The sequence below is a fragment of the Eptatretus burgeri genome, chromosome 2, assembly GCF_056783735.1.
Source record: "Eptatretus burgeri isolate ZD-2024b chromosome 2, Ebu_testis_v1, whole genome shotgun sequence".
Taxonomy (NCBI): domain Eukaryota; kingdom Metazoa; phylum Chordata; class Myxini; order Myxiniformes; family Myxinidae; genus Eptatretus; species Eptatretus burgeri.
In genome coordinates, this window is record NC_140962.1 from 142,560,114 (window position 1) to 142,573,746 (window position 13,633).

The following is a 13,633-nucleotide window of genomic DNA, read 5'->3' on the forward strand; positions in this document are numbered from 1 at the left end:
CCTCCTTGGTAAGGCAATCTGGCCACGTGGGCGAGGTTGTCATATGGGTGGAGCAAGTCTGTCTCGGTGAAGATTGTGTGATTGGGAGTGTCTGTCGTGGCTTGATTGGCGTGTAGTCTGGGTTCATTGTTCCAGACATGTTGTGAGTTATTTGTGATCCACACTGTCCTTGTTCTTGGAGTTTTCACCAAACAGTTTTTTGTCTTTTCGTATCAAAGGGGAGTAATGAGCGGGAATTTCTAAAGTTTATTTTATTCAGCCCTCATGTCTGAGCTTCAGCATGCCAAGATTCCAAAATTAATTGATGGTTGTTTGTTTGGCATGAAGTCAAGAATCTGTATTTCTCCCATCATAACTGTGCCCAGAATGTATGCAGTGACATGCTATGGCTGATTGTGAGGCATTTCTCAGCTTCGTAGCAGCTCGGGGATGTGACCAAGAGTGTCAAAGTAAAACAAGAGGAAATATATTTATTTTAATTGTTATTTATTTTCTTTAAAGCAATTTTTTGTGTTTTTATTTTATTATGTTGATGGGGGGGGGGAGGGAGGGTATTGAAGGCAGTTCTTGGTTGATAAACGAACAATATCTACCACACCAGCCCATGACGAGACCCGACAGACATGGCACTCCACACTGATGTCCACAATCACTCATCCATACTCGAGCTACTTAAAAGTCCTGCCAATATCCCAAAACCCCTCTCTATCCATAACTTTCAGGTACCTATCTAATTCCAATTCAAACTTATCTCCTATTACTGCGACGACTACCTTTCCAGGGAGACCATTCCATGCATTAACTACTCTTTGAGTAAAAGACCCCTACCTTACTACCATGCTAACTCTCCTCTTCTTTACTCTGAGGCTATGGCCCCTGGTCATATCACTGTCTGTTGTATTGAATAATTATTCTGCACTAATTTTGTCAATGCCCTTAATTCTCTTAAACATCTCAATCATATCCTCTTGTTCAAATTATGCATTATCTTAAATATCTCCATCATATACCCTCAGCACTTCACAAATCTAGGCTTTATGTGACAGTGGCCTTCGACTGCGGCGAAGACTTATGTTCTAACAGGACAATACAGCCAAAACAACACTGGAATATTGCTTCCGAACAACAACATGAAAGTCCTTGAGTGGCCCAGCCAAAGCTCAGACATGTATCCCTTTGAGAATCTGTGGAAAGACTTGAAGATTGCTGTTCACTGACACTCCCCATCTAACTTGACAGAGCTTGAGCAAATGTGCAAGAAAGAATGGGAGAAACTCCCCAAATCCCAATGGTTCGGGGACGGGTAGACAAACGGATGGTCAGACACTTTTGCTTTATAATATGTGTGTGTGTATGTATGTATATATATATATATATATATATATATATATATATATATATATATATATATATATATATATTCATGTTAAAGTTATGTTTTCAACCAAGAAAGCACTTAAGCGATGAGGCAGGAAGCCACTAAGTTCAGAAGCGGAATCTGTTTTTGAATGTGTGGGAGTAAATTATAACTTGGCTGTTGACCTTGGACGCTTTCAATTGGTTCTGTTTGAGATAGAGAGAAAGTTTTTTGATGCAGCTGAACCCAACACCTCCCACCACAAGGCTCACCTTGTGTTTGCATCAACAGGCGAATGCATTTTCTATGGAGTTATGGTCTTATCAGGGGGATGTCTCAAGTGTCATCAATGGACGAATAGATAGGAGCTGGAAAACGTGCAACAACAGTGGTATTTGCACCTGGTAGAGCAATGCACATCATCAAGGTGTAATGTCCAAGGTCACCAGTCACTGGAAGAAGGGGTTCTGGAACAAGGAGTCAAACGAGAAGTTAAGCCGAAATCGAAGCCCATTTAGCAGGAATTTGCAATTTGTTCATGGTACCTGTGATAGCTTACCTGCTCTTCATGAAGGACACCATCTGATATTTAACATCCACCAACTAATTCTGGCAGATGGCAGTGGCGTATCCAGATTTTGGCCGGATGTTAACCTTATTGTTCTCAACCATCGACCAACACGGCTGGGGCAAAATCAAACCATGATGGACTGAGTACATCAATTTTGCTGTCTCAATTTTCTGTCTGAACAATCGACAGATGCATTATATAGCATTATTTATACGGCAAATGCAAATTCAACTTTGAACTGCCATTTGCATGACATCTTTGCACCTTTTGCATATTCTAGCAGAGCTGTCAATCACCAATGAGTAATCGACTTTCAATGCAAGGTCCTTTTCTATGCTGAATAATACGAAGCGAAGATGGTTCTTGATCAGTTTTATGAGCTGCTGAATTATTGCTCAGCTGTAGCTACAGCTGAAGAAATTGGTAGTGTCCCATTGATGTGATACAGTCTTGTAAGATTGGCAAAAGTGCACTCCGTGTTCTTGATTATGAATTTGAAGAAGCCTTGTGTATTTTTTGTTTCATTATTATCACGTATCACTCCGTTCTTGGTCCAGTGTTTAAAAGTTTTTGTATTCAGCCAGTTGGTCCACTTTTGCTTTGACGAAGGGTAAGGGCCGAAACAGCTTCACTTTTATTCATGGCGGATCAATGATCATTTTAGGTGTTTTCTTTCTTACCAGCAGGTACCCGCGCAACATCCGCACAATGTAAAATTTGATTTCAAGTTCTCAACTCTCCCGTTCTCAACTTGACTTGACTTGAAAGAGAGGATAACCTGCCTTGACTGACTTACATTGAATTCACCACTTCACAAATTAAAAATTCCTGAAAACCAAACGTTATTCATAAATATTGGATTCCATCATCGGTCTACATATTCAATTACTGGCCACCTGAAAATATAATGCCTGAAAACACCTGAAAATAGTTGCTACGCACCTGAAATAAAGCATTCATACATCCTGTGAAAATGAAAAAATATAATGACCTCAGTTCTTTTTCTTTTTTTGAATACATTGTCGAGGCTCGTATTAGAGCTAACACACAACGCACAGCAAGGGGGGGGGGAGCATGAGACAAGAGGGGCAAAAGAGGGAAGGACAAAACAGTGGGGAACAGAGACATTAGGAGATCTGTGGAAGGGAGAGGGATAGGGTGGGGAACACAGGGTATACAAGATGGAATTACAGGAACTTTCAATTAGGAAAGCAGGGAATTTGAAGGAAGTGGGTTTGGGGTGGATTAACGGGGGTAGAAAAGATCGAGGATTTGGATGGGGGGTGATGAGAGGTTTTGCGTTTTCTCTGTTTTTTCTGTCTCAAACAGCTGTTTTGAAGGCCTGGAGGGAAGAATGGAATTGAACAGAGTGAAGGAGTTTATTTCAAAGGCAGGAAAAAAGAGGAATGAAACAGTGAAGGTGAGCAGTGATTCATGATTTTGGTACTTTTACTAGAAGGGGGTTGTTGGCTGATCTTGAGCACCTTGTGGAAATATGGGGGGGGGGGGGTGAGGCCGGAGAAGAGACGGGAGAAGACAAAGAGCACCGACCTGTCTGCGGTGAGAGAGTAAGAGGCCAAAAGACTCAGCCTCACCGCGTGAGATACCAGTGATCCTAAATGCCTTGGTTTCCACAGTGTGAAGCCGAGAAACATGAGAGGCAGGAGCACCAGCTCCGAGACTCCATCAGGCCGGCAAAAGCTTTGTAAGTGGTCAGGAGCTCAGGTGGGCCGAGAAAGGACTTTGCACGATGGAGGATTCCCAGTCGGCGACTGGTTTTGGAGGCAAGGTTGGAAATGTGGCTTTCCCAGGAAAGATCATGGCAGATCGTGAGACCCAAAAGCTTGAATGAAAGGACTTCTTCCAGAGGATTGTTGAGAAAGTAGATGGGGGGGGGTCTAAACGATCCTTTCAGAGAGACAGAGTAAGAATGTGAGATTTGTCTGCCTTGAAAGCCATGTTCTATGTGTTGGACCAGTTTGTGATTTTACCCAGATCTGCAGTGAGGGAAGAAGCTGTGGCTTACCGGTCTCAGGTATGACAGTTTCTACGACAGAAGGTGGAGTCATCAGGAAAGAAATAAAGAGGATTTTCCAGAGAGTCAGAGAGATCATTGATGAAAACCAGAAAACAACAGGGCCCAGAACACTCCCTTGAGGAACTCCAGCCTGGACGGGAAGAGGGGATGAAAGAACTCCATTTAGGGCCACACGTTGACTGCGACAGGAGAGGAAGTCTGCGAGCCATGAGTGGAGATGGCCTTGGATACCATAGGAAGAGAGTTTGGTGAGCAGGGCAGGGTGCCAGACTGTGTCAAAAGCACACGATATGTCTTGGGATACGGCTCTGATTTCCTGTCTGGCATTGAGGACCTCCATCCATTGTTGGGAGAGCAGAAGCAGCAGATCCAGGGTAGAGTGACCTGGTCTGAAACCAAATTGATGATCGGAAATGAAGCCATTGAAGAAGAAGAACTCTTTCATGTCTGAAGCGATGATGGATTCCATAACGTTGCTGATGATTGGGAGAAGGCTGATTGGTCTGTAGTTGCAGGGATCTGTTTTTGCACTTTTTTATGCAGGGCAGTGATGTTAGCAGATTTCCAAGCAGATGGCAGATGACCTTGAGCAAATGAGAGAGTGAATAGAACAGAGAGAGGGTGAGCAAGAGCAGGGGAGCAGGTTTTTCAGACACGTGGGCTGATGCTATCTGGACCGGTTGCAGAATCTGAGTCGAGGTTTGACAGCAAGCTCTCCACCTTGTCAGGAGAAAAGGACACAGAGTCCAGGGACAGTTGGGTGCGACTGGGTAAGGTGGGTACAGAAAGTGATGGGTTTTGGACACAAGATTTAGCTGCAAACACCGAGTTTAGGCATTCAGCCTTTTCACGTGTGGTAACAGCAGTGCTGCCATTTGAGGCAAGGGAGAGGATGGAGGGGGAACATACACCAGAAACAGATTTGATTCGATGCCACCAGGATTTGGAGGAGGGAGAGAGGTTTGAAAGTTCGATCCCTAAATTCAGTTTTCCCGAACAGGGAACCCTACCCTTTCTCTTTCACTTCCTCACTCTCCTCCTGCTCTCTCCTCTCTCTCCTCACTACTCCCCCTCTTCTCACCTCCTCCTCTCTCCTCTCCCTCCTCACTACTCCCCCCTCACTACTCCCCCCTCTCCTCTCCTGCTCCTCTTTCCTCTCCCTCCTCACTACTCCCTCTCTCCTCTCCATCCTCACTACACCTCCCTCTCTTCCCCCTCTCTCCTCTCCCTCCTTACTACTCCCCCTCTCCTCTCCTGCTCCTCTCCATCCTCACTACTCCCCCTCTCATGTCCTCTCCTTCCTCACTACTCCCTCCTCATTACTGCTCCCTCCCTTCTCCTCCTCCTCTCTCCCCCTCCCCACATCATGTCTGACCAGATACATTCAAAACGGCATCATAACTAATTCCCAAGTAGGGAACCCTACCCTCACTCTTCGACTTCCGCTTCCTCCTCTCCCCTCACACTACCGTCGCACTTCTACTTCCCCTTCCTCTGTTCATCCCCCTCTCTCCTCCCCCTCCTCACTACTCCACCTTTCCTCTCCTGCCCTTCTCTCCTCTCCCCCATCACTACGACTCCTCCCCTCACCTCCCCACATCACGTCTGACCAGATACATTCAAAACAGCTATTTGAAAGCATTTTTTGTCTAAAACGCCAATATTTGTCTGATTTTTTTCTCACCTTTTGCCAAACCAAAGCTTAAACTATCTTAATGACTACAAAAAAAAAAATTAAACCAGCAGGTGAATTTGAGTGAAGATAAAGTCGTGAGCGAGTGTGAATGGACCTTTATATTACAGGCCTTAATTTCACTTAAAATGCATTTTTATCTCAAAATGCAATTTTTCTTCCCGTTTTCTTTTTGCAACTGAAACTTACACGATCTTAGTGACTACAAAAAAATGAAATCAGATATCTAATTCGAGGTGAGATAAAGCCGTGAGAGTGTAAGAAAGTGCGAGCCTTACAAAAGAGGCCGTGAGGAGGGAACAAAATGGCGGTGATTTGATTTTGAAGCCCCGCCCCTGAACTGGGAAGCCCCGCCCCAAACAAACAAACAAACAAACAAACAAACAAACAAACAAAGAAACAAACAAACAAACAAACAAACAAACAAACAAACAAACAGACTGACCAACCGGTGGAGATTATGTTTTCAGAGAGAGAGATAGATCGATTTGTTTTAATGTTGGGACCTAACTGCACGTGGTTATCTGCTTTGTGCCAAACTACTCTGTCTGTCGCAATCTCTTTCGTGGGTGACTTGTTTCGACGACGACCAACACGATCGTTGTTGCGTCCACGACCACATTGTGCTGCATGCTTTATTATCTTGCCAAAACGAAGTTTTTGCAAGATCTGTTACTTGGTAAGTTTTTTTTGTTTGTTTGTCTGTAATCATTGGATTTTTCACCTTTATATCACTCTGTAGAGCACAATTCTCATCAGAAACTCTTGTGGGTACACATATCGCAGTATTATTACAATACCCTTCAGCACACATAAAGGTCAAGGTCAAAGGTCAAGGTCACTTTGCGGTAAATCATGGAGGTCGACGAAACCCTTATTTTTTGAGTAATTTTAATCGAATCATCTCCAAACTTTATGGGAATGTAGTATATGGTCTGGCTCTCAGCTGATTAGTTTTTGGTGGCGATTGGCCTTGACCTTCATGGTTAGCAGCTGAGGTCAAACATATTTGACCCCAAGGTCAAATTTTCAAGTTTTAGGAACCATATCGTGTAGTATCTCAAATTGAACACCTCGATGAGTGCTTTCTAGATATGTCAAGCTTGAGACATCATGACGTCATTTGGTGACGTTATGAGGCAAACGCATATTTTTCATGGTTACTCTGTAGAACGATTCTCATCGGAATCTCTCGTCGGCAGATATTCCTCAAGGAGTCACTCCTGGTGGATAGCAGCTCTGTTCACCTCAGTGTGACCTTAAAGAAGTCACACGTGGCCACCTTTTGGGAAGATACGGGTCACCCTGCGGGTGACATTGGTTTATTTTCTGCTTGACATGTCATGTCATGTCATCGAAATGGAGGTGTGTGTGTGTGTGTGTGTGTGTGTGTGTGTGTGTGTGTGTGTGTGTGTGTGTGTGTGTGTGTGTGTGTGTGTAATTTGTTAAATGTTTTGTGTTGACCAGAAACCGAAACCATCTTAGCTTTCGATGACACATGACAGAGGGATTAAAAAAAAACTCATCAAGTGGTGATTGTAGTCACAAAGTTATATGTTCATTAAAACTTCAACGTTTATGAACATTACTTTCCTTATTCACTTGGAATATGTCTTTCAATCCTGAGAAATCTCACTCTCTCTCCAAAAGGAACGCCTGGCAATCCCCCCTCCTCCCCCATCTACTTTCTCAACAATCCTCTTGAGGAAGTTCAGTCATTTAAACTCCTGTATCTCACAATCAACAGTGATCTTTCATGGGCACACCACATTTCAAAGTTGACCTCCAAAGTCAACCGCCATTGTACAAAGTCCTTCCTTGGCACACCTAAACTACTATCCACCAACAAGGCGTTCATCTGCAGCTTGATGATGGAGTTCTGCTCTCCCCTCTGGGCTGGTTCTCCTGCCTCACATCTTGCTCAGTTTGACACCGTGGAAACCAAGGCTCTCAGGATTCCTGGAATCTCCCGCGATGAAGCTGAGTGAATTATGGGTCTATCACTTCGCCATTGCAGACAAGTCGGTGGTCTCCTTGTCTTCCACCACCCCCTTTCTGGTCTTGCACCCCCTGCTCTTTCCATGCTTTGTCTTCTCATGGTTTCTGCAGGGCACACACGGTCCACCATCGGTCTATTCTTGCCCTCTGATCCATTCAGTGTACTTGCTCTTCCACGACCCTCGACCATATATAAAAAAATCCCATTCTTTTTCGGCCTAGCTGACCCCCTTGTTGTATATGCTCGAGGCAGACGGGACACCCAGTTTGACGTCCATCCAAGGGAAGGCGCAAACACTGATGTCTCATCCTGCTTGGGAGACATCAGGATGACATTGTGTAGCTGGGTGGTGATTCCAACCCAAGCTCGACAGCTCAGATCGGGGTGTGCATACCTCTCGGGCCGAGGCTATCCTGCCAGCATATACATTATTCATTAAGCAGCAAGCAGCATCAGAGATGCACGTGATTGTCCATTAAATGCCCATTTTCTCTCTCCCTCATGAAGACAGCAAAGGCGAGGGTGATATCAAGAGCAAGAATTGTGCACAGGATCTTTAACTTCAAGATCATTTCTTGGTACCACAATACTACAACATAGCAGTGAGTAAATGGTAAATAAATAATTGCAAAAGTCTCGTGCTGGAATGCTGAGATCATTTTACTTTTCAGTAAATCGAGCTGGGAGCCAAACTCTTCGAGGTGGGGTGAGAGGTGGGGGTGGTGAGAATGGGGACCAGGGGGGGGAGGCTGCATGACCCCATGAAGAAAGATATTAAACAGGATCTTTAGAACCCCAAATGATGCTGTTTGGTGTGATCTACAGTCCACACTACAAACAAAGAACGTTCAAATGTTCGTGTTTACAAGTTACTTCGTCTGGTTTCATTTTTTCCCTGAGGATTTGCTCAGATCTTCTTTTTTTTTTTTACAAGATCGAGGCTCATAAAAGAGCAAGACGATCTCATGTAACACGAGGAGGAGATTGCATATGCGAGTCGACCGTTTACATGTTTTAAGGACAGAAGTTATGGTCATGTTGTGTCTGATGAAGGTGCCTTCCACCTGCGACCTGCCATCCCCATCCTCCACCAGGTGCAAGCCTTTAAATGACTAAAAACATTCATTTTAACTACAATTCCCTTTGACAATTTCTCATTAAATTTTTTTAGTTACTCCCTGAAACTAGTGAACAAAGGTTAAAAAAAAAACTTTTAAAAAGTTGATTTATTTATTGAAAGTTTTAAAAAGTTGATTTATTTATTTAATGTTTTCCAAGTTGTCCTTCTCCAAACGACTTCATTTTGGACAATATGTTGCAACCTTGTTCGTATCTACACCCTCTGCGAAGTGCATAGAGGCTTGTGGTTTTCCTTGTGCTATGTAAGCGATATAAATGGTTAATAGCGGTGTTCTCAGGTGGGTTTGCGATTGCAGGTGCATTGTGTTATGCGATCCCGAAGGTGATAGAGTCTCAGGTGGCGATGATATTCACAGTCTCCTTCCAACATTTCGTTCGGTTTGTATTCCACGATACTGTACCTGCAGAAACTGTAACACCTGAACTTTGTGAGTCTGCCCCGGGAAAGTGTGTTTGTGACTTGTTCGGTGGGTTTTTTTTTTCTTTCCTTCAATTTGTTTACTCTGTATTCTCTTCTGTTTTACCCAAACTGAAATATTTCGTTTGTTTTTGCCTCGATACACTTTTCTGAACAATTCGAAGATTTTCCGACACCATCAAGTTTTCTTCTCATAGCGGTGAAGTTATCTTCTAATTTTTATTTATTCCGTTGCCATACCAACACCCAGTGCAAGAGGAAGATACATTTTTGTACATCCTGTTGACTTCAGCCATTGTGTTGAACAGATCAGAGGTACCTCCAGGTGATGCATCCAGATATGTATGTAGTTTGTGGTTTATGTATAAAAGACTCAGCTAAAGAACAAATAAAACTTTACTCTACAAATCTGCAGGATCACCTCTCACCTCCACTCATTCATTCCTCTTTTACCCCACTTGGAACTGACTTCCACATCCTCTTCAATCTCATTCTTCCCTCCAGGTCTTAAAGACAACTGTTCACTTCCATCTCAGGTCATCTCACATCCAAAATCCCGTTAACCACCCCCCCTCCCCACCAACCAAAAAAATTTCGTCCAGTTTTTCCTTCTTAAGAGTTTGCTTCTATATCCATCTTATCCACCCCCTGCCCTTCTCCCCGACCCTCATCCCTTGTAATCTGTCTCCATCTATTTTGGCCCTCGACCCTGCTTTTGGTATTTCCGTCTTCTCTTTCTGCTGTTACTTTTGTTCTGTTGCATCCTGATCCATTATGTGTTCTTTTGTTTATTTATCTGCAGCCTGTGGCTGCTTGGCTGCATCAATTTCTGGGGGTGCAGGTGTGCTGCTGATGCAGTGCCCCGATCATCCATCCATTAGGACCATACTCTGTACAGAGCATCGGTACTGCCGAAGCAGTCTAATGAGCTATTGGGCACAATCCTGGAGGATCTCCACTCCGATACAGGATACTCGAATGGCTCAATCATCCCAGCAAGCCGGTACTCATTTCGCCGACCTCGGATGGATGACAGGCTGAGTCAACCTGCCTGGTGTCAATTCAACTGATAAAACAGGGGCTTGAACTCAAGACCCTAAGCTTTTAAGCCAGCCACCTTAACCATCAATAGTGGGGCAACTTAGCATAACGATTGTGCATTTTGTGAGGAAAGCACCGAATTTGGCACACTAGTAGCCTATCATATTATGAACAGATTTGGATATTGGGTGATCTCAAATTCAGCCGCTGATGGCTGTGGCAGCCATTTTCCACTGCCATCAAAAACTTTGAGATGGCCCAATATCCAAATCCGTTCATAATATGATTGGCTACTAGTGTGCCAAATTTGGTGCTTTCCTCACAAAATGCACAATTGTTATGCTATATTTAGCTAAGTTGCCCCTCTAACACCAATATTAGCGAGTGTAACACATCATTTGAGAGTAGTATGTCAATCAGTTATATTTCTTTACATTCGTTTGAAAACTTTAGTTGGAATCCTGTCTGAGAGGCATGGAGGTTACAAATGCTGGTTAATTAAGTTGGCTTGCAGATTGGATGGGAAAAAAACTAGACTTGGAAAATAAAGCAGTTTTACCTTTTGTTGATGAAATATCAAATTGTAAAAAAGCAAATCATGTAATGTGAGAGTTAGAACGGAGAACGCTCATGTTTATGTCATATTTGAATATGTACAGTTGCCTTTTCAGTTGGAAGTTGTGGGTATCGACTTTGAATGCTCCGGTCGCTGCATCCCTTTGGACAAGGAGCTTGATTCACAATCGGATGAAGACCTTTCGGTGTCTTGCGGTGAGTGATGCCAACTTTGAAAGCTGTGGCTTCTGATACATCAACACCATCAGTGACGTCATAATATGGAGTCGAGTACTATACTATGAAAGTTATTTGTATGCTTAACATAAAACTTCCACATTATTGCATACTTGTGTCAGGAGGATGGGCCTCGAAGTACCCACACTTACCTCTAAGCTGTCTAGTGTGGGTTTGAAGGTCGACCCAGCTATGTATAAACTGCCATCCTGGTGTTTCACATGCAGGACAATTCATCAGTGTGTTCACCATCCCTTGGTTGGACATTAAGCCACAGGAACTGTCTGTAAGCACTGGTCGTTGGTGCACGTTGATCAGAAGTAGTTACAGTAGGAGTAATACTAATAGTGTCACATTATTTTATTTATGCTTGCAATGTTTATATAAATAATACAACGGTATATGTCCGGCTTTCTGTCTCGTCTCTTACCGCTTCACACATTGTCAATGAAGTTCGTCAACATACTTAACAACATCTTACTCCAAATGGTTCAGTTAAAGGGAAACTTTTGTCAAAGCACAATGCCCAACTATCAATTGGTCCCAGACAAAAATGCTACAGTTAGAACTACAGTATTTGAGAGTTGTACTCTCATATACTACAGTAGACTGCATATAATTAATGCAGGAAAGGAATGTTATTTTTGCCTGGGTTGCTGTTGTTGGTAGCAGTAGTAGTACGGTACATCCCGAATTCCTATCGCATGCCATTCCACCACGTCACCCATCCTTGACGTTGGTAGTTACCCCACGCATGCGGATCAAAAAGGCAGGGTTAAGCAATCAGTTCATGCCCATCTGTCTGTCTGTCCTATAATATTATGATCGAGAAACAATTTATTTAAATCAAATGTTATAATTTGAACACAAATCGGAACATGATTAGGAATACAAGTCTTTCGGTTTACCGTACCTTGGCTCTGATTTTGTCCCGATCGCGCATGCACAGAGAGGAGTGGGATAATACTTATATTATGTCTGTCTGTCTGTCTGCCTGACAATCAAACAAAATTGAAAATCATTCCAAACAGGAAACCTCACTATTTTTAAGGAGTTATAATGGACATATACGACAGGCACGAATAACTAATTTAACGTGTTGGGCATGAGAATATATCTACACCAATAAATGTCTCAGTGTGTTTGTCCTCCATAACTCCAAAACCATAAAACCTAGTAGCCTGAAACTTTGCATGCACACTAAGAAAACTCCAAGGAAGAGCTTGAGTGAAAATTGGGTGTTTTGGTTAATTAAAACATCTCTTTTGAAGAGAATTAATGGCCTTATTTAATTATATATTTTATCAGGCACCATCCTCGGCCACCTCGCTTTCTGGGGTCTTAAGGCGTATCCTGGGGTCTGAAGCCGCCATGTTTTTTTTTGGCCTGCTCAACCATGCATTGACTTGGAATAGGCCGCAACAATTTCCAAACGATAAAGTTTTTTTTTCCACTTCCCTCACTCATGTAGAATGCCTGTTCATCATAGCTATGAATCGCTGTATATATATATATATATATATATATATATATATATATATATATATATATATATATATATATATATATATATATCACTTTTGTAAGTTCTATAGTTTTCATATTTGGAGCTTGGAGCAATTTCATGCATTATATGATGCAATTTTCCATGATCTACTCTCATGGACTAATTAAAGTATATCATCGAAATATGATTCTGGTTTTGAGGATCGGATATCGTCCAGACTGAATAAGTGTTGAAATTCACATTCCGGAATGAAATCTGATAATTCAAAGAAACTTGCGATACCTGTGCACATGCACGGGATAGCAGTACAACATAGCTGGTAGCAGACGACAGACCGTACACGGGGAATGACAAAAATACGCATTGTGCAAAATGCAAGTGGTACTATGGAACGCCAAGACTTCCCAAACATTGTCGGCATGTCCGCTAAGTGCCACAGCAATTTCATATGGTTCGTGTGACGGCGAGCTGAGTTTTTAGTGTGCAAGCTTGGTGTTATAATCGAGATAACGAGTCTTATAACTAAGCCTGTATACGTATTTACTTTAAGCAAGCAAGGCTATTATCGACCATACATACACAAGAAAATGTGTAATTTCCAAAGCATTAAACTTATCTTTTTCAACTGTTTGGAGAATTATATTGAGTGAAGAAAAGATTTAGGAATGTGCCAAAATTAACCAGCTTCATTCAACTGGTTCATTGAGTGCAACGAAAATAACAATTCAATTCAACGAAAATAATTCACCAGCTGCATCGACGTGAAGGCAGCCACACTTGGGTTCTTTGTGGGGATTCTCTGGAGTTAGGAAGGCAAAATAAATTGAATTAAAGATCGAATTAAGAGAAATAACGAATTATTAACATAACGTGAGGATTAGGGTGATTGAAGCAATTTTGCAAAATTTCCACTCAATGTTTTTTTTTTGTCAGTAATGTATTTTCTCTTTAATACATCTTTAAAATCAATGGGATTTTGAAGTTCAATTTGAACGATATTTTCCATGAAAGCATCTATGATGTAAATATCTGGAGGTGTGTGTGTGTGTGTAATATATATATATATATATATATATA

The 13,633-nt window shown here is 42.4% G+C and overlaps 1 protein-coding gene across 3 annotated transcripts in view; it reads left to right on the plus strand.

The window, feature by feature from the left end:
• LOC147033382 (uncharacterized) overlaps positions 1 to 13,633 on the plus strand; it is a 76,724-nt gene that overhangs the window by 30,338 nt on the left and 32,753 nt on the right. For 2 of the 3 annotated variants that reach the window (XM_085854676.1, XM_085854659.1), the window contains one exon: positions 10,917 to 11,028. In XM_085854676.1, coding sequence (XP_085710802.1) covers positions 10,917 to 11,028 — 112 coding nt within the window. The remainder of the gene's footprint in view (positions 1 to 10,916; positions 11,029 to 13,633) is intronic. The other variant, XM_085854669.1, reaches the window with a different exon arrangement.